General features: G+C 34.3%; 1 protein-coding gene across 1 annotated transcript in view; it reads left to right on the top strand.

Annotated features, from left to right (window-relative positions):
* HPGD (15-hydroxyprostaglandin dehydrogenase) overlaps positions 1–20778 on the top strand; it is a 48336-nt gene that overhangs the window by 10048 nt on the left and 17510 nt on the right. The window contains exon 4 of the mRNA XM_003773061.4: positions 10438–10534. Within this exon, the coding sequence (XP_003773109.1) occupies positions 10438–10534 (97 nt within the window). The remainder of the gene's footprint in view (positions 1–10437; positions 10535–20778) is intronic.

Raw genomic sequence — 20778 nt, 5'->3', positions numbered from 1 at the left:
TACAAAGAGATTCAGTTCTATCATTTCTGCAAATGAAGTCCCTTTATTCTGTAGGGCTTAGAAAACTAGGCTTAATATTAATTCATAAAATCCTTATGCATAATCTCTCCGTTGATAAAGAGAACAGAAAGCTTCATGATTTGCTATTGCCAAAAGTACATTTGTTGCCTAGTGGCCAACCTGCTGGTGATGAGGGTGTCTGATCCTTGGCCAAAAGTCTGTCACCAGCTCTGTTCTTAGATTCTTTCCAACTTATTGGGGCCTGTCAGAGCTTGAGATCCATTGGTATGGTCTGGAAAGACCCAAGGTCATCATTAAAATGAGGCACCAGAAGTATACTTCTGTGGGGGGCTCAACACTATGGATTCAATTGTAATTGATATTGTTATCTGGTTATATCAGTTCTGGTATTCTCATGAGCAGTCAGTAACTAGAATGGGCTCTTTTCTCTCTTATCCCCTTTTTTTGGATGCTGCTTGCTTCTCTTGGTTGGATGATCTAAATGGGAGGGCTGAAAAACATTTTCTATTCAAACTGAACCCATTTCTGGTTCATAAATAATTATTGAAAGCAGTTGGTGGTCTTCCATTTCTAAATAACTTTTAGATTTTATGTGAGAAAGTAGCCAGGGAACAGCTGTGACCACAGAGACAGTCATGCTGTCAGCCAGGAAGAATAGGAAGGGGGGAGTTCCAAAGAAGGATAGTACATCTGGCATAGTTGGTCTCTTAGGACAAAATAGTCGGTTACCAATAAGGAGAGCAGCTAAGTAGCAATAAATAGAGTACCCAACCTGGCTGGGTGATCCTGGGCAAGTCACTTAACCCTCTTTGCTTCAGTTTTCTCATCTGTAAAATGAACCAGAAAAGGAAATGGCAAACAACTCCAGTATCTTTGCCAAGAAAACTCGAAAGAAGGTCACAAAGAATTGGTTTAAACTGAAAACAATAAATAAGGAACCAGTGATCACTGCCTTTAAGCTTTCTAAAATTAATCTACAAGTATTTTAGTTTTTACTAAGTGTCCAACAATATGCTGGGTCCTAAGAATTAATAGACATTCTTCTTGGGGTTAGTTCTCACTCTTAGCATGACAGATTTGCAAATGTGTAAATGAAAATTGCATGATGATTTCCTAACTTTGAAAAAAAACTATCCATTCATTTTTTGTTTGTTTTTTCCCTTGCTCAACATGAGATTTTTTTTCTCATGGAATTGACATCTTCTAACTAAAATGCTTCTGTTGTTCTGAATTTATGCCCAGTTCTAGTAAAATATCATTTAAAACAGTTGATGACCCCTGGTTTCTAAATCACTTTAAGAATGAAATAAAATAGTAGCAAGAAAACAGCAAGGATGCTATTGCTGTTATGCCCAGCACTGTCAGTGAGAACTATGTAAACGTGTTTCCGTGATCTTAAAGTGCTCTTTCATGGTGACAATGCAATTCTAGGGAAGGGGTTTTTCCCCCATTCCTTTTCATAAGTTGGTAGAGGGAAATTCGGTGAAGATTAATGGCAATAGCTCCTTTGGTAATAGTTTCTCCCAAAAGGTAGAGAATTAAATTTCTTTAGCTCTTTGGGTTTCCAAGGAAAGAACCAGACTGATGGCATAGGCAATATGAGTGATGATGCCTCTAAAATAAATGAAGAATCAAATGGATTTATTTCTTGGTCAAGTTAAACCTAGCCAATTCCATTCAGCAAACATGTAGCCAAGTGAGTGTGGTGGATCTGTATTTCTAAATTCTTGGATTCATTTTCTTTTCCCTCTCTTAAAAAAAAAAAATCAACAGTATTGGAAATGTCAGCATTTACAAAAACCAGGAAAATATATTGGAAGGATTGACATTGAAAATGTACAAATTAGAGACAGCTAGGTGGCACAGTATGTAGAACATCAGTGCTGAAGTCAGGAGGACTTAAGTTCAAATCTGGTCTCAGACATTTAACACTTTCCAGCTGTGTGATCCTGGGTGTCACTTAACCCCAATTGCCTCAGGGGGGAAAAAAAGGAGATAATGTAGAAGTTAGAATTTCAGTGTGGATGACATGATATCCAAATGCCTTAGCCAAAAACCTGATGATGACAATAACTGGGTGCAAGCCAAAACAGAGGATTCAAGATTTATTCTTTGGATTCATTCTTCAGTTACCTACAAAGGTGAACATGTGACTTGACAATGTAGGGATTTTGGAAATATACTCCTTAGCTGATAATGTTAAGAGCTTTGGTAGAAAATTGAATGTTCTAAAAACTATCATTGATGATTACACCTCAAGGGACCTTGGGATGGTAGCCAGAGCTGACCCAGGTTAAAGTCCCACCTATGCTACAGAGTGCCTAGTCTCCCAATGACTTAATATGCAATCCTCTCAACTTTTACAACCCTCTAACCTACAGATAACCTACAAAGTAGGAGTTGAATTACTGTAATAGAGTTTCTTCAGTGAGAAGTCCCCATAACAATAATCACAAGTCTGAAGCAAAAATCAATGACTTTGATTAAAGGTCTGTGTTCTGTGATGTTTAAAACCTTATTTACTTTGAGACTGTTTTTATTTTACTTTTTAAATAATCTATTTTATCAAATATTTCTTAGTTATACTTAATTTTTTTTTTTACCATGCAACTTTTAAAATTTTGAACTCCAAATTCTCTTCCAACCCATTAGAAGGCTAGCAATATATTAATTATATATGTGAAATCATGTAGTTACTGTGAGATTTAATTTAAATTTTAAGATCACCAAATGGCTCTTTTGAAAATTTACTCAGCTTCCCGTGTTTAGTTTGACTATAAAAGAACTTTAAATTTTCCTGAACAAAAAACTAATAACTTGGTAGTGTTGACTTGAATTTCTGATTCTTTTATAACAGGTAATTCTTAGCCTAGAATTCATAAACTTGTTTTTAAATTTTTGGATAAGTATTTAAAAAATCAACTTCCATTTTTTGATGTGTTTTGTTTTTACATTATAATCATTTACATATTTCTTCTCATCCCTTCCTCTATTGGTTAAGAGGAAAACAAATATCTTGTAACAAATTCTCTCAATGGGTGTATATAAAATAGCTTGTTCTGCACCTTAATTCTGCCACATATCTATTACTGGTTTTCTTTGTAATTCTGTGCACTTTGCTTTATACATTATTCTGAGAAAGGATTCATAGGCTTCATTAGATTGCCAAAGATTTCTGTGATACCAAATAAGTTCAGAAATCACCCTTCCCTCAGATAAAAAGAATCCTGTGCATTTCATTATTCAATTGTTTCAAATACTAACTTGCCTTTTGTAGGACCTTTCAAGAAAAAGATTTTCTAAGATAGCAGCTTCCTCCCAAGCTATATAACATGAAGATGATCTGAGTAAGATTCACCAAGAGGGAGGACTATTACCCAAAGAATCATAGGATTATATTAATGCCATTCCTACCCCCCCAACCTCATCCCACCACACCCCCATTTAGAATCTTTGATGCCATTCTTTAGAGACTACTCAGCCATAGTCATGAATTTTTTAAAAGATATTTTAATAACATAGAGGTTTATTTTTCTAAAATAGCACTGGGCAAGTATCTATATTCATGCCCTTCAAAACTGTCAGTTGCTACATTGACATAAGAACAGGAAATAGAAAAAAGGGTTGAGAAGACTATAGAGATTGAATAGGGTCTCAAATCTCTGTCCAGCAAAGAAGGCACGTTGGCTTTAAAAAAAAAAATTCTTGGTTGAATAAACACCTGCTCCCTTCAGGAAAGAACCTCAATGAGTTCTTTGTAAATAGGAAACTCTGGAATAGCAAAGGGGATTTTCTGTATCCCCACTGGCCTCAGCCAACTGCCCTTCTCCTTCCTCACTAAAGTAAAGTCTTCCTTTATTTTTCTTAGGGCCCTCCTGCTTATAGGCTATCTGGCCAAGATATGAATAAAGTATTTGTTTAATTTTGTATAAAGGGAACAGGACATGACCTTTGTTGTTCAGAGATATTGCTCCTTAAGTCCACTCATAGTACAGATCTTTGAGAGTCCATTGCTCATTCTACTTTCCACAAACTTCTCTGAATGACTAGAATGGAGGACTCTGGACTCATGAGTAATATTTATAATAATTCTGTTTTTTTAGTTCCTCCTCTTTTTTTTCTTGTTTCATTTTGTGGTATAAACAGGTATATTGTGCTGTACTATTTTGTTCTTTCAGTCCTGTATGACTCTTCATGATCCTATTTGGTATTTTTTTGGCAAAGACATGGCCATTTCCTCCTCCAGCTCTACCATGTTATTAGTGCCCACTTGAGACTATACTTCTCCGGGGTAGAAACTCTATCAAATACATGGTTTTATACAACTCTATGAAAAGTTAAGACTGTATAATATTTAAATAGCTCTGGATGTTGCCAGTATAGTCCATCCATAACCATCATTCTCTCTTTCCCTCTACATACAGACTTTTTCCAGTGATATCTGTAGTTCTTTTATGCTGCTGTTATTCATTCATGCTATTAATAAGCTCAGCATGAACAATCCTTGGCACTTAGGCTCTTTATGGTGCAAAGGTCTCAGCAGAAAAAAAGAAAATCTTGCCTCTTATCTCTGCCACACCTTGAGTAGCTTTTTCTTATTCCACCATCTTCTACTTCCTGCAGTTCAGAGTAGATTTTACTTGATTTATGCTAAGACCAAACATCTGTCCTTTTACCAGAATCTCTTCACCGTTAACTGCAATAGAAGATACCTAAATAGTTTTATAGTGTTACAAAGTTTAGAGCCAGAGGGAATAATGATAATGATGATGATAATAACAACAATAATAAAACTATACTAACTAGCATATAGTGCTTCAAGACTTGCAAAGGCTTATATATTTTTTCTCTTATATATATATATATATATATATATATATATATATATATATATATGTATATATATATATATATATATATATATATATATATATCCTCATTTGAGGTAGGTATTAATATTCCAGTTTTACAATTGAGAGAATTGAGGTTAAGAAGTTTGGTAACTTGCCCAGTGTCCCAGAGCTCATAAATGTCTGAGGTAGCATTTAAACTCAGGTCCTCTTAAATCCAAATGTAATGCTTTATTCACGGTCATTTAATTGCTTCATGTTTTTTTCTGGGAACCCCAAAAGTCACCTAATTCCCTTCCCCTAATACCCATTTTACAAATATAGAAATAGGGACTCAGGAGCCCTGAGGAGGGCTCCTTGAGGAGAGAATTAAACATAATTCCCAATGATTCTTTAAAATCCAAAGGCTCTCCTTTAAATTCTTTTGGGGATAAACCAGTGTCTCAAGTCAACTTCATGAAGAAAAGGACAAATCAGAGGTCCCTTCTCCAAAGCAGCCAGTGTACCAAACCTTACAGAGTTTAGAACTTCTATGAGGTTCACCTTTTTGTGGTTATACCATGATGCTCTCTTAGTCGCGGAAGTAGGAAGGCACAATGAAAAGACTGGCTTTTCAATCAGAGGACCTGGATTCAAATTCTCCCTCTGATAGTACCTATATGACTTTGTGGCAGGGCATTTAACTTCTCTGGGCCCATATCTCCTTATCTTTGAAATTAGGAGATTAAACTAGATAGCATCAAAATCTCAGCTGTGATACTATTATTGTTCAATAATTCTAAGTAAATTATACTTTAAATCAATCAAACATGAACTAGGAACTAAAATGATTCTGAGAATTCGATTAAATGAAATGGGTCAGAAACTAATCAGTGAATTGTAATATGCATATTAGAAAGAAGTGTAGCCAAAGTAATCAGAACTCATAATATGAGTTGAATATATTCAGTTGTGAATATATTCATAAATATGAGTTGATTAGAGTGGGCCCTCCCCTTAGTTACTTAGTTATAAGATAACTATCAGGCAGATGTTGGCATCTGGACTTAATTTTTATATTGACAAAATGATCATGAGAAGGAGAGAAGAAAAGGACTGGATTTGTGATTTTATTAGCTTAGGGAATTCAGTGTGAGAAAATTTCTACCAATGCAAGTTAACATCACAACCACTTAAAATCTTAGAGAAATGCTTAACCAAGCATTTCTACCAAACTCAAATAGAAATGAATCCATGAGGGCATATTTGATTTGAGAAAAATAAATTAACATTATGTTGTATATTTGTTAAGCATTTTTTTGTTGTTGTTGTATATTTTGTTAGGCATTCTTTAGTTGGATACTTTTAGTTTAGAACACTAAGAGGTTAAATGATTTGTAAGAGTTTGAATCTAGATTTAATCTAGTAACTCTGTTACTCTGTGTCTGAAATAATCTTGAGAAATATTTATTTTTCATCCCCCCCCCAAAAAAAAAGATATAAAAGGCATCTACTCTAGCCCAACAACTTGAAGTTCAAATCTGGCCTGAGACACAAGCTGGGTGATTCTGAGTAAGTCACTTAACCATGTTTGCCTCATTTCCTGATGTGTTAAATGATCTGGGAGAAAAAATGTAAAATTTTTATATTTTACAATATACAACATATACAATATATTTTACAATTTACAACAAAAATATTATATTTTCCCAAGAAAACCCTTTGTATTCTGTTTTGACCTGTTTGCATGTAAATAAGCCAAAGCCAAAATCAGTTCTACCCCTGTATGAAAATCTGAGCAGCATCAACGGATCTTTCCTATCTGCCTCACTAAATTTAAAGTGCAAAAATGAAATTTTTGCTATTAAGGACTTATAAGGAAAGAAATGTTATTAGAGCTAATCAATAGAGTCAGTCTGAGATAACTAATTAGAGAGACAGATTGATGTAATTACCAGAGGAATGGAGAACCAGCCCAAGCAGGTAATGGAGTAAGTAGGACAAGTCAAGAAAATGAATTGATAAATAGTTCGTTGATAATGTACTTTACAATTCCACTGAGGACTTTTCTCACAACTCTGTGAGACAGGTGGGTGTCCCCATTACACAGATGAGAAAACAATCTTGTCTGATGATATCAGCTATTGAGTGGTTGAATCAATACTGAAACCCAAATATCTTTGACTCCCACTGCATTTTTCTCTTTTTGTTTCCTCCATTGCACCATGCTACAGGGAAGCTACATAAACTCTCCCAAATGTGTCCTAGAAAGGATAGATACCTTGCATGAAGATACATTATCATTTAGTGTGTACACAGTTCCTGAAACTATCCTGAGCCTTTGTGAGATCAAGAAGACCCACTAAATTATAGGCAGCTCCAGGCAAAAAGTGCAAGATATAGAGTGATGTTATAAATTCTAATGAGAAGTTGAAATGGGAAGCCAGGAAGGGGGAAACGAAGCAAAGGGTAATACATATCTGAATAAAAGCAATATTTTCAACAACTGAGAAGATAAGCCAAGAAAGTTGAGAAATAAGGTTTGGACAATGTAAAAGAAAATACCTATGTATCGTGTTTATATTAAAAAAGGGAAATGGTAAATTGGGAGATTATAGCAGTGGATATAGATAGGAAAAAAAGAGGCAGGACTATGTTGGAGTCTGGTTGTATAACCTCAGGAGAGTAATTCTGAAATTTTCAGTGTGAATTTTTATGCCTCTTGGAAATCAGTTCTATATATCAGAGGCTCCATTTGTTATTTTATTGATTGTCCAGACTTAGGAAATGGATAGAGAAAATGTTACTAAATGTAGGTTAAACACCTCCAGTCTTTTGTTAAACATTTAAGTTAAGTGGAAAACAATTTGAATGGAGACAGCTGGGATTTTTTTTAGAAGGGAGATGATTTTAGCTCAGAGAAAAAAGTTCTTTGTATTTTTATAAAATTCTGGACTTAAATACTGGCTGTTCCCCCATGGAACATTTTTATGAACACTAAGAAAAAAAAAAATTTTTAACCTTTAGAACTATACCCAAAAAATGGAATAGAAAGTCTCAAGACAACAATGTGGAGATATCTTCAAGTAGAGATTGAAAAGTCACATATTAGAATGCTGGAGGGAAATACTTCAGGCAATATGTTGGAGAGAATGGCATCTGAGATTTCTTCTAAGACAAAAATGTTAGGAATTATATTGAGAGCATTCATTTACCTTAGGGCACTTTTGGAATAATTGTTTACCATGTGCAGAACAGTGAGAGAAATGGAGAGGTTATAATACCTAATGATACTTATAATATTTTACTTAAAGAGGAAAAAAATTGCTTATTAGGAACTATCCTAAATCAAATTTTAATGCTGTGCATATATGACTTCTAAAACTTATTCATGTCCAAAGTAGTCTCCATGACAACAAAATAATAGAGCTAGATGATGAAAAACTGAAACTTGAAGAGGTTAAGTGATTTAGTCATAGTCACATAGTCACATTTGAATCCAGGTTTCTCTAATTCCATGACCAGAATTCTATTCAATTTCTAGAAAGGGTTCCAGTTAGTCAAACCATAGCAAATGTTCGTTTTAAAGACACTTGGAAGTCTGCTAATGATTGTTTAGGGAGGTAGGTGGCACAATAGAGTGCCAAGCCTGGACTCAGGAAGACCTGAATTCAAATTCAGCCTCATACATTTACTTAGCTGTGTGACCCTGGGCAAGTCACTGAACTTTCCTTGCTTCAGGTTTCTCATTTGCAGAATGAGCTGGAGAAGGAAATGGCAAACCACTGCAGTACTTTTTCAAGAAAACTCCAAATGGGGTCAAGAAGAGTCAGATATAACTCCTGTTTGAACAACAACAAAATGATTGTTGAGGGGCAAAGACAGCATGAAATCATGGATGGAGAGACTTGTTCCTGAAGCCTGAAAAACCTGGATTCAAGTACCACCTTTGACATATTCTGAATATATACGTGTGTACCCATGTATATTGAAAATATTGAAGTTATCTCTCAACCAAGTTATAAATCCATAAAAACAGTTATAGGTAAGAGGCAAAGTGCTAATACATATTACCTAGATGTTGTTCAGGCATGTAGGAGGCTTGGGCAGAAACCAGCAGAATATAACAGACTTTGGTAATTCTATCCTTCCTTCTTTTTTTTTTTTTCTTTACTCTTATATAAACAATTAAGTTGTATGTTTTGGCTTGGGGTAGTGGGGAGATGGAAAGGCCCTCAGGGTTTGCTCATTTACCCTACAGTCAGCTTAATGTCAAATTGATTTATTGCTCAAACGAATAGGACAGCAATTTAATTTTGTGTTACAAAACTACTACTGTGTAAGATAAGCCTCTCTGAGTGCTTGTTTGGGAATCCCCAAAAGGTTTTTTAAACAAGAGCCATGTCAGATAGGAAAGCAAATCCTCACCTCCTCAGACTCATTAAAGATAATTTTCTTCTTAATTCAGTCTTTGAAAGTCAGGAACAATGAATTCTTAAATATATTTTGGTCTCCCCAAAACTAAGTCACAGGTATGAAAATGCCCCAAACAGAAGGGGAAAATGAATATATTTAAGGCATAAATTTGATTTCACAAGTTGTTTATTGATTTTGGTGAAATATTAAATTCTAGCCATAGGTCAAAAAGAGTATAGCGATTACCTGAAAATGAGCAAATGAATGAATGGACAGTTCCTGATCCATAGATAAGGAATACAAGAATAATGGAACCCAAGAAATACTCAGGAGATAGGTATATAATTATATGGCATTATGGTTGCAGATAATCGAGAGGCAGCAATAAAATTTAGGGGGGAAAAACCAAATAAGGGGGGCATTTAGTTGGTTCAGTGGATAGAGCACCACTCCTGAAGTCAGGAGGACCTGAGTTCAAATCTGTTCTCAGACACTTAACATTTCCTAGCTATGTGACCCTGGGCAAATCACTTAATCCCAATTGCTTCAGGAAAAAAAAAAAAAAAAAAGCAAAAACATATAAGGCCACTTGATATTTTTTGATTCTCAAACTAAGCATGATTTAAAGTCCATTACATAACTGATCTCCCTGGCAAGATTAGGTAAAATGCAATAGTATTTTCAGGGGGAAAAAAGTATTTTAAGTGATATTTCATACAGCAATTTGGAATCAAAGGTCCTGAGTTCAAATCTTAGGTCTGCCATACCATGTGACATAGCCAAGTCATTTAACTAAGTCTAAGTTTCCTCTTTTGCAAAAATAAGTGAACTGAATGATCATAATAAATGGGCAGCATTTATATGGTATGTTAGGGCTTGCAAAATACTTTACAAATAATTTTCATTTTAACAAATTAATAACATGTGAATGACATCAGCAGGCTTTTTCGGAAAATCCTAAGATTTACATTATCATGGTAAGTACTGTAATTATTTGTCATACTTAAAGTTCAGGTTCAAAAATGATTGCTTTTCTTCTGTTTCAAGGAATGTTCAAAGACCTCTTGAAATATGAAAGTATATTACCTACTTTACTAGTCCTGTCTAAACAACAACAACTGGCAAAATCTGCCTGTACATTAATTTCTTCTTTTTCCTTTCTCTCTATCAGGTCTCTGTGATTAGTGGAACATATCTTGGACTAGACTATATGAGCAAACAAAATGGAGGTGATGGAGGAGTCATTATCAACATGTCATCTCTGGCAGGTAAGAAATGCCATAAAAGATATAAATACATTTTTTTCTTCCCAGATAGTATAATAGTGTATTTTTCCCAAAAGTTAGCCACATGCATGCTTTTACTTGCATTTCCAAAAAAGAGCCATCTGTCTGAAAAAGAACAAAAATTTGCATTTGTATTTTCCTAATGTTCTTGTGCATTGATGTATTTGCATTATATCCTTGTTTTAGACTGTACTTGTTTTTGTAATTTGAGCTTTGTGTTCCCATCTCTGCTTATAAACACTTGAAATGCAGTTTTATCAAGGGCAGGAATTCTTGACCTTGCCCATGTCAGTAATCCTTTAACAGTCTATGGAAATCTGTAGCTTCCTCCTCAGAAGAATGTTTTGCCTACATTCATATTTGAAGAAAATGTTAATTTTTTGTCAGAGGTTAGTAAGAATAAAGGTGTAATTTTTTTTTCCCACATCAAGTTCACAAGACCTCCTGAAATCCATTTATGGATTCCAGTTGAAAAGCCCTTACTACATATTCATTTCAAGGGCTATTAGGAGTAGTAGCCTTAGTTTTATGTGTAAAATTATGGGGAAAACATTAAAACAGAAATCTTGATGAAATGATCAGTGGGTTGACAGACCATCAAGATTTCTGTGTAAAGTTAAGAGTTGACAGATGGTGTTAAACTCGATCCTTAATCCTAGCTATAGGATTGTTCAGAATAAACTTTTTTGGTTGCATAACACAGCTGGCAAATGTTTTAACAACCAGATCTCTGGGGGGAAACAGAAAAGAAAAAAATGCACATGACATACTTTAAAGTTTATTCTGCATTTTAAACATTTGCTTCATCATTTTACATTCAGAAATCAACAATAAAACAAAGCCTGGATTTGTAAATTTTACCTATATTCCTCTGAAAATTTAATAATAAGTTCTTTAGAGTCAGAAGTGGTTACTGCATGCCCTTCCTTGTCAACAAAAAATATTTGAACACAAACCACAAACATACGTATGTTTACCTATTTTAAAATTATATTTGTAATGCAGGGCAGAAATGTAGGATGAGATAATGATGAAATTGATCCTAGTATTAACAGAGACACTGGAAGTATGGAGTAGGGTTGGTGTGGTACAAAAATCATTTTGGCAATTTTTAGAAGATAGGATTGGGGGCAGATTTAGGGATTATTTATGTTGTTCAGTAGTGTCTGATTCTGTGGCCCCATTTGGGATTTTCTTGGCAGAGATAATGGAGTAATATGCCATTTCCTTAAGATGAGGAAACTGAGGCAAACAAGTGACTTGTCCAGGGTCACACAGCTAGTAGGTGTCTGAGCTCAGATTTGGACTCATGAAGATGAATTTTCCTTGCCTCATGGTACTTTATCCACTAAGCAACATTAGCTGCCCCAAGATGAGAAACAGGAAGGACAATTACAAGACTTATTTCATTAATCATCAAAAATGACAAAAGATAGGAAGTGATGAGGGTCTGAATTGGAGTTATGCATGTATAAACAGAAAATAGAGAACATAGAGGAAAGATGTAGTGAAATCAGATTTTGCCATCATGGTTGTGGATGCCTGGGGTTGGATGGGTTTAAGGCTTCCACATGGCTAAGAAAGCAGCTACATGGGAGGCCAATAGCGAGAGGTAAGCCTTAGTTCCACAAACTCTATTTTGGAAACCACTAATGTAGCACAAAATTTTGCTGGTATGATAATTTTTTCTATAGTAAAAATATTTGCAGATTTCCCACATGATGACAGCTATAAAATCAATATCTATTGAATTAAAAAAAAAAAAACAGAATTCTAAGGAGAAAACCTCTATAGCTCCAGTAGCATTTTTAAATGAATTTATGCTTCATAATTAATCTTCATCTATAGACACACCCCAAAAAAACAGGCAGTGAAAGTCAGATAGTGAGTTGGGGAGTCAGAAAGAGCAAGGTTCAAGTACTTCTCATATATACTGACTGTATAACCTTGGGCAAAAGATGTAATCTCTTGTTGTAGTAAACAATTCTCTAAGACTCTGTGTTGCAGAACCAGTGTACATGTGCATTGGTAAGGAAATGTCTTAATTTGAAAGTTTCCTTTTTATCTACCCTCATACATATGTGTTTGCAAGATATTAGTCAGTCTACAGAAGCTGATTTATTACATTTGAGTCATGGTGCATATTTTGTTGAAGCTAAATAAAGATCAATAGCACAATGCTTGCTTGATTCATGAATTATAAACCATCTTTTTTCCTTTCCTATCTGTTTACAAATTGGGAATCACTGGGTTACCATTTAGTGGATGGATTTCTACTTGATCAATTCCATAGCAATTATGAACTTGTGGTAGAAATTACTCAGTCAATTCCAACTGATTTTATATATTTCAGTTGTATGGAGGCAATGTGATATAGGAGAAGGTGTTGACTCTGGAGCAAGAATGTCTGAGATCAAATACTGCACTGATGCTATCTACTATTTACTTTGGAAATCACTTAGGCTTACTAGATTCAGTTTCTTCATATTTGAAAACAAGGGGGATGAACTCTGGTCTTTTTTGTGTTCTTTTTAGTTCCAGATATGTGATTTTACACAGCTACATTTGTTAATGTGAAATTAAAATTTGAATAGATTATTCTAGACAACCTAGAAATTTCAGGCTCCCAAATACTATTTGCACTTAATTTTTTTCATCATTTTCTTTGATTTTGTTGAGTGGTAAAAGTAAAGCTGGCACTTTAATAATTTAGATGACTCCCTTAATACTATTTCAATTTACTTATTTTATGTCTAGTATTTGTGTTGGATTTTTCTTCTCAGATCATTAGAACTCCTATAAGGTGGAAACTTAAACATCTACTATGAGTTGTAGCAAAATCAGCCAAAGTCATATGATTTCTATTGGCTTTGTTAATGATGTGGTCTGTTATGCTGATAGTTTTTCTGATAATAAACCAGCCCTGCATTCCTGATATAAATCCTATCTCATCATATGTATTAGCCTGGTGATAAATTGCTGAAATCTCTTTGCTAATATTTTATTTAAAATATTTTTGCATCAATATCAATTAGGAAAATTGGTCTATATTTTTCTGCCTCTGTTTTGGCTCTTCTTAGTTTAGATATCAGCACCATATTTATGTCATAAAGGGAATTTGATCGGACTCCTTCTTCATCTGTTTTTCCACCTAGCATATACAGTATTAGAATTAATTGTTTTTGGAGCAACTAAATGTTTCGGTGTCTAGAGCACCAGCCCTGAAGTCAGGAGGACCCAAGTTCAAATCTGGCCTAAGACACTTAATACTTCCTAGCTGTGTGATCTTGGGCAAGTCACTTAGCCCCAATTGCCTCAGCAAAAATGAATAAATAGAATAGAGTAGAATAGAATTAATTGTTCTTTAAATGTTTGGTAAAATTCATTTGTAAATCCATCTAGCCCTGGAGATTTTTTTAGGAGGTTCATTGATGGCTTGTTCAATTTTTTTTTTTTTTTGAAATGGGGTTAAGTACTTTATTTCCTCTGGGCATTTTATACTTCAGTAAATATTCATTCATTTCAATTAGATTGTCTGATTTATTGGCATACATTTGGGCAAAATAACCCCTAATTATTGCTTTAATTTCCTCTTCATTGGTGGTGTAGTTAACCTTTTCATTTTTGGGACTGGTAATTTGGTTTTCTTTCTTTTCTTTCATAAAACTAGCTTTTTGTTTTGCTTACTGGTTTTTTTAAGTTTCAATTTTATTAATCTCTCCTTTGATTTTCAAAATTTCTAATTTGATGTTTAATTGAAGATTATTAATTTGTTCCTTTTTTAACTTTTTAAATTGTAAGACCAATTCATTGACTTTTCCTATTTTATTCATGTAAGTATTTAGAGATATAAATTTCCCCTAAGTAATAATGTTTGTTTTGTTGTCTCATTTAGTAGCATTTTCTTGGATGAAATTAATCAACATTTCTATGATTTGTTGTTTGATCCATTCATTTTTTAGAATTAGATTATTTAGTTTCTGATTAATTTTTTTGTCTATTTATCCATGGCCCTTTACAACATGTAACTTTTATGGCATCATTATCTGAAAAGGATACATTTAATATTTTTGCCTTTCTGAATTGGATTGTGAAGTTTTTATGCCCCAATATGGTCAGATTTTGTGAAGGTGCCATGTATTGTTAAGAAAAGGTATATTTCTTTCTTGTCCCATTCAGTTTTCTCCAGAGATTTATCATATCTAACTTTTGCAGAATTTTGTTTACTTCCTTAACTTTCTTGTTTATTTTTTTGGTTAACTTTATTCAGTTCTGAGAAGTGAAAGTTGAGGTCCCCCATTAGTATAGTCCTGTTGCCTATTAACTCCTATAATACATTCAACTTCAAAAATGTGAATGCCATACTATTTGGTGCATATATGTTTAGTATCGATATGGTTTCATTGTCTATGGCATCTTTCAGCAAGATATAGTTTCCTCTTTTATTTCTCTTAATTCTACTTTTTTTTTTTTTTTTTTTGGCTTTTGCTTTGTCTGAGCTCTCGATTGCTGCCCCTGTTTTCTTTGTTTCAGCTGAAGCATATGATTTGCCCTAGCCCCTTACCTTTACCCTGTGTGTATCTCTCTGCTTCAAGTGTTCCTTGCAAACAACATATTATTGTGTATTTTTTTAAGGTATTCTACTATCTATTTCATTTTGTGGGTGAATTCATTCCATTCAAATTTATAGCTATGCTAACTGTGTTTCCCTCCATGTTATTTCCCTCTTGTTTTTGTCTCTCTTTCTTTTACCCCCCCTCCCTTTTCCCCTGCTCACAAGAGTTTTACTTATGATCACTGCCTTGCCCAATTTACCCTCCCTTTTATCAGTCCCCCTCCCCCTTCTATTATCCCATCCCTTTTTGCTTCATTATAGGGTAAGATAGATTTCTATATCCAACTGAGTGTATATATTATTCTCTTTGAGCCTATTTTAATGAGAGTAAAATTTTAGTTTTAACTACCAACTTTCCGCCCCCTATTTCATTATTTTCCTCTCCATTATAATAACTTTTTTCTTTTATGTGGGATAATTTACCCCAATCTTCCCTCCTCCTTTGAGTGCAATTTTCTTCACCCCTTTATTTGTTTTTTGTGATATCATCCCATAAAAGTTTGCTTATATTCACACCCTCTGTCTACATATATTCCTTCTAATTGCTCTTAGAGTAATAAAGTTCTTAAGATTATCTTCCCATATATAATATAAACAGTTTAATCTTACTGAATTTCTTTTATTTTCTATTTCTTTTTCCTTTTTTTCCCCTTTCTTATGCTTCCCTTGAGTTTTGTATTTGGAGGTCTTTTTTTTTGTTTTGTTTTGTTTTGTTTTGTTTTGTTTTAATTCTGCTTGGGGCTTTTAATTAGAATAATTGAAAATCCTCTATTTTGTTTTCTCTCCCAAAAGATTAGATTCGATTTTGTTGCATATGTGATTGTTGGTTGTAGTCCTAACTCCTTTGCCTTCTAGTATATTATAGTCCAAGGCTTTTAGTTCTTTAATTTGGAAGCTGTCAAAATCTGTGTAATCCTAACTGGTACTCCATGAGACTTAAATTGTTTCTTTTTGATTGCTTGCAATACTTTCTGCTTGATTTGTGAGATTAGAAATTTGACGTGATGTTCCTGGGAGTTTTTATTTTGGGATCTCTTTCAGGCATTGATCATTGGTTTCTTTCAATTTCTATTTTGCCCTCTGTTCTAACATCATGGCAGTTTTCTTTGATAGTTTCTTAAAAGATGTTATCTAGATGTTTTTGGTGGGGGGGATCTTGGCTTTCAGGTAGTCCAGTCATTCTTTTTTTTTTTCCCAGTCATTCTTATATTATCTCTCCTGGATCTATTTCCTAGGTCAATTGTTTTTCCAATGAGAAATTACACTTTTTTTTTCAACTTTTTGGATTTTGTTATCTTCATATATCATAGATTCATTAGGTTCTATTTGTTGCTTTCTAATTTTTAAAGAATTATTCAGTGAGTTTTTGAAATTTCTTTTCGACTATTTTTTTAGGGAGTTATTTTTTAAAAATCATTTTTAAATGTTTTTCCAAGAATTCTTTTGGGCCTGAGACCAGATTAGATTTATCTTTGAGGCTTCACATGTAACCATTTTGACAATGTTGTCCTCTTCTAATTTTATGTCTCTATCTTTCCTATCACAATAGTAACTTTCTATAGTCAAGCCCTTTTAAAAAAAAAAAATTATTGCTCTTTTTTCTTGCCTTTTTTGTGAGTTTTTTTTTTTTTTTGAAGAGTTGATCTCTGATCCTATACTGTCCCAAGCTGTTTTTTCTGGGGCTCAGGATCTTACTGCTGGCTTTCACTGGGCTTCAGGGCTTAGCTGTTTACTTTCTCTGGCAGGCTTCCCTTCTGTCTTGCACTGGTGGGGTAAGAGCTCCCTTTTGGCCTCCCCTGGGCATGGGGTTTACTGCTGACCTGCTCTAGGGTTGCTGTGGCTTTCAGTGTAGACCTGAAGGAACAGTGAAGGACCTTGTTGTGGTCTGCCCCTGGGATGGGGGTGTCACTGTTTTTTGTGGAAATAGGATTCTCTCTGCAAGCAGACCCCAGGGACAGAATCTCCTTATTGGCCAGTCCCAAGGTGGGGCTACACTATTGGTCAGTATTGGAGTCAAGGCCTGGCTGATGGTCTGTGCTGGTGTTGGGATCCCTGGGGCCTCTGCTGAGAGGCAGCTGGGACCAAGCCGCTCTTGGACTCTATCTCCTCCTATACCAGTGAAAGTTTTCCTGCCCAGTTCTAAGCTGCTTCCACACTCCTAAGTCAATTCTGAGGCAGTTTTCTGTTTATTTGGAGGGGAATTTGGGAGAGTCTCAGAGGTTTACTTCCTCATTTCTTTATCTTGACATCAGAAATCCCATTTATTTCCTTTTTAGGTCTTTAAAAGGAGACAAGATTTTTATCTATCTGACCCCAAAGGAAAGATCATTCATAGCCTTGGAACCAAACAGTTCCTCTTGCCTTCTTTGGAAAGTCATTAACTTCCTTCAGGACTGAATTTCCTCATCTATAAAACAAAGGGTTAAACTTATTAGCAATGGTTCTCAAAGGATATGACACAGTACATTAATGTGCCGCAAATTTCAAAAGGTATGCTGGGAAATTTCCATATCATATTTTTGGAACTTTAAAAAATTATAAATGATGTTTGATTAATAAAACTTTTACCCAGCACATACAGTATAGAAAGAATTGCACTCGCAAAATCAATAAATCTTTTCTATTACATATAACCCTAACCTTAAACATATCAGACCCTGAATTCTTCAGAGAGCTCCACAAAATCATTATCTTTCCCAAGGGGAAGGAGTACATCAAAAATCTTCCAAATCTCCTCTAGCATTAACAATTAAAAACTGTCAATGTTTGTAACTCATCCTACCAAAAAAAAAAATTGTGCTGCAAGGAAAAAAGTTTCAGAAGCAGTGGTCCAGATGGTCTGTAAGTTCTCTTTTAGCTTTAAAGTTAAAAGATTCAATTAATCAGAAATGTGTTCTGGTCTATTACATTGCCTGCTGATAGATGCATCTGGAAGTCAATGAAAATGTATTCTAGTTGCAGAAGTAATAGCACAGAGAAATTTGGGTACTATAAATGTGGGGCTTATTCCCAAAACTACATTATATTTTGACAAAGATCTTAGGTATAAATAAAGCCTAGTGTAATAAATATGCTGAAGCATGGGAATTATTTGGTGTTTTTTACCTGTAGTCAAATATCAAGATAAGCATTTACAAATAAGAATGAGGAAGCTAAGCTATTCACAATTGTTTCTTTACTGAGGAGTCATTTAGTCATAGATGGGTGTGTGTGCATATGTATGTATATATACATATGTACATGGGATTATAAAGAATGTCATATTTCATATATGGTATAATGTGACAATATGGCATTGATATTATTGCCATATTGCAGTATTACCAACATATAAAAGATTATTTCTGTCTCAATATATTTATATCTATATAATTCAAAGATATGTAAATATCACTTATGTACACTTACAAATATTTATTCACATATATGTATATCTGCATATATCTACACGTCTATATATTCTACATATATAAATACATATATGTGTGTATGTATGAAAAATATATCTGTGTAATATATATTATAAATACTTCACTAATCTTGGATTTTGTCAAGATAGATACTTTCTTGAGCAATATAAATTCCAATACTTTATTAAAGTAACCTTCATTAGTTGCTATGATCAAAACTAATCAATCACCTACCATTCCTTAATCTTTTGGTGATGGTGATAATTTTTCATGTTTGGTTAAACTAGACTCCAAATGATTAGACACTGCCAGATCATATGTTCCACTGTCCTTGAGAATCTATGAACTCCAAATTACCTTCAAACCACAGAGTAAATTTACTGAAGATACTACTCATATGCATGTCTATATATCTATATCTATATATGTATATATACATATAGATAGATAATACATATATACACACACAGACACACATATAAATGTTTTGTTATTGTTCAGTCATTTCAATCATATCTGACTCTTCATGGGTTTTCTTGACAAAGATACTGGAGAGGTTTGCCATTTCCTTCTCTAGCCCATTTTACAAATGAGAAAACTGAGACAAAAGGGGTTGAATCACTTACACAGGGTTGTACAACTAATAAGAGCCTGAGGTCAGATTTGAACTTGGGAAAAGGAGTCTGACTGACTCCAGACCCACCACTTTATCCTCTGGACTCTTAATTGCCCTCTCATATATTTTTATGTGTAACTTTATATGTACATAAGTATGTGTGTGTGTGTGTGTGTGTGTGTGTGTGTGTATACATATATATATATATATATATTATATATTTATATATACATACACATGTGGTACAGTGCAAAAATATCATAATGACTTTAGTAAAGAAGATATTAGATAAACACCAATTTAATTATGTGGGTCTGTGTGTATGTGCTTCTGTGTGTATACATATGGTATAGGAGAGAAAGCAGAGAGGTCCTGGGTTAAAATTCTGCCTTTCCCATGACTAGATGTATGACCTAGATGAATGATTAATAATTAATCAATCTCTCATCTGCAAAATTAGAGAGTTAAGACTACATTATATTTTCTACCTCTAAGTCAATGGATGTTTTTGTCTGCTTATGTTTGTAACAATTCCTTAATGATAAAGCATTTTTCTCCCTTACCAATATATATCTTTTCATATCGACATCATTATAATGATAGTGGATAATGTGAATATATATATAAAACTGGGCCCTGATTTGTTCAGCATAAAGAATTCAGGATGAGTCCCCTCTTGAAATGCAGATCTTCATGTTTCTGAAGCTTATAGTGTTGACAATTGCCTGGAGCAATGAGAGTGCTTCGTGATACCAGTCATAGAACTGGTACGTGACAAAGAATATGGCACTCAACTCAGGTTGTTCTGCCTCCAAAGCGAAACCTCTATCACCATGAGAGCTCTTGAATAATAAAGTCCTCTTCTTCCATCCCAAAGATTCAGTGTTTGAAAAGCATCTGGGGAATGAGCTTTCACAAATAATGCACATTATTTGAAATTTGGCATTCACTTCTCTATTGTGTTGTTTCCTTTTAAGGTGGTTTTGTGTGTGTGTGTGTGTGATCTGATAAATGCTAGTGCTCCATTAATTATGAGTCACAAAGCAGATCCCAATAAAACTGCAAAGTAGTCCAGGTTTGTCATTGTCCTCTGTTTCCTATTTTGGGAGCCCTCAATTCCACCTCACATGATATCTTTATTCACAATATCTCGGCTTCTATGGAGATCTTGGTACTTAAAACCCCGTGATTGCCTCCTCTAATCAATCTCCCTCCTTGCCACACTCTAGTGAAATTCAGCAATACTGTGTCTTATTTCCTTAGGATCAGGTTCTTGCTTACAACTGGTGACAGCTCCCTGATTTAATGGATAAATCTGAGAGTGAAATAATAGGAGAAAGCTGGGCAGTTATCTCTGGTCTCCAAACCTGTCCTTGACTATACCTTCTCTCTTACATACAATATGGCAATAGCTTTCTTTATGTACTCATGTTTTTCCTTCATACTCCCTAATTCCCCATAAAGCAAAACAGTACCTATGATGACAGTAATTTCAGTCTGTGAAGACTGAAAGGAATATTCCATAAAAGGAAAGATTATAGACTCTATAATACAGAGCCAAGGGATCTTGATGTATCTCTTAAAT

The sequence above is a fragment of the Sarcophilus harrisii genome, chromosome 6, assembly GCF_902635505.1.
Source record: "Sarcophilus harrisii chromosome 6, mSarHar1.11, whole genome shotgun sequence".
Classification (NCBI taxonomy): domain Eukaryota; kingdom Metazoa; phylum Chordata; class Mammalia; order Dasyuromorphia; family Dasyuridae; genus Sarcophilus; species Sarcophilus harrisii.
This window is presented reverse-complemented; position numbering and strand designations above follow the sequence as displayed.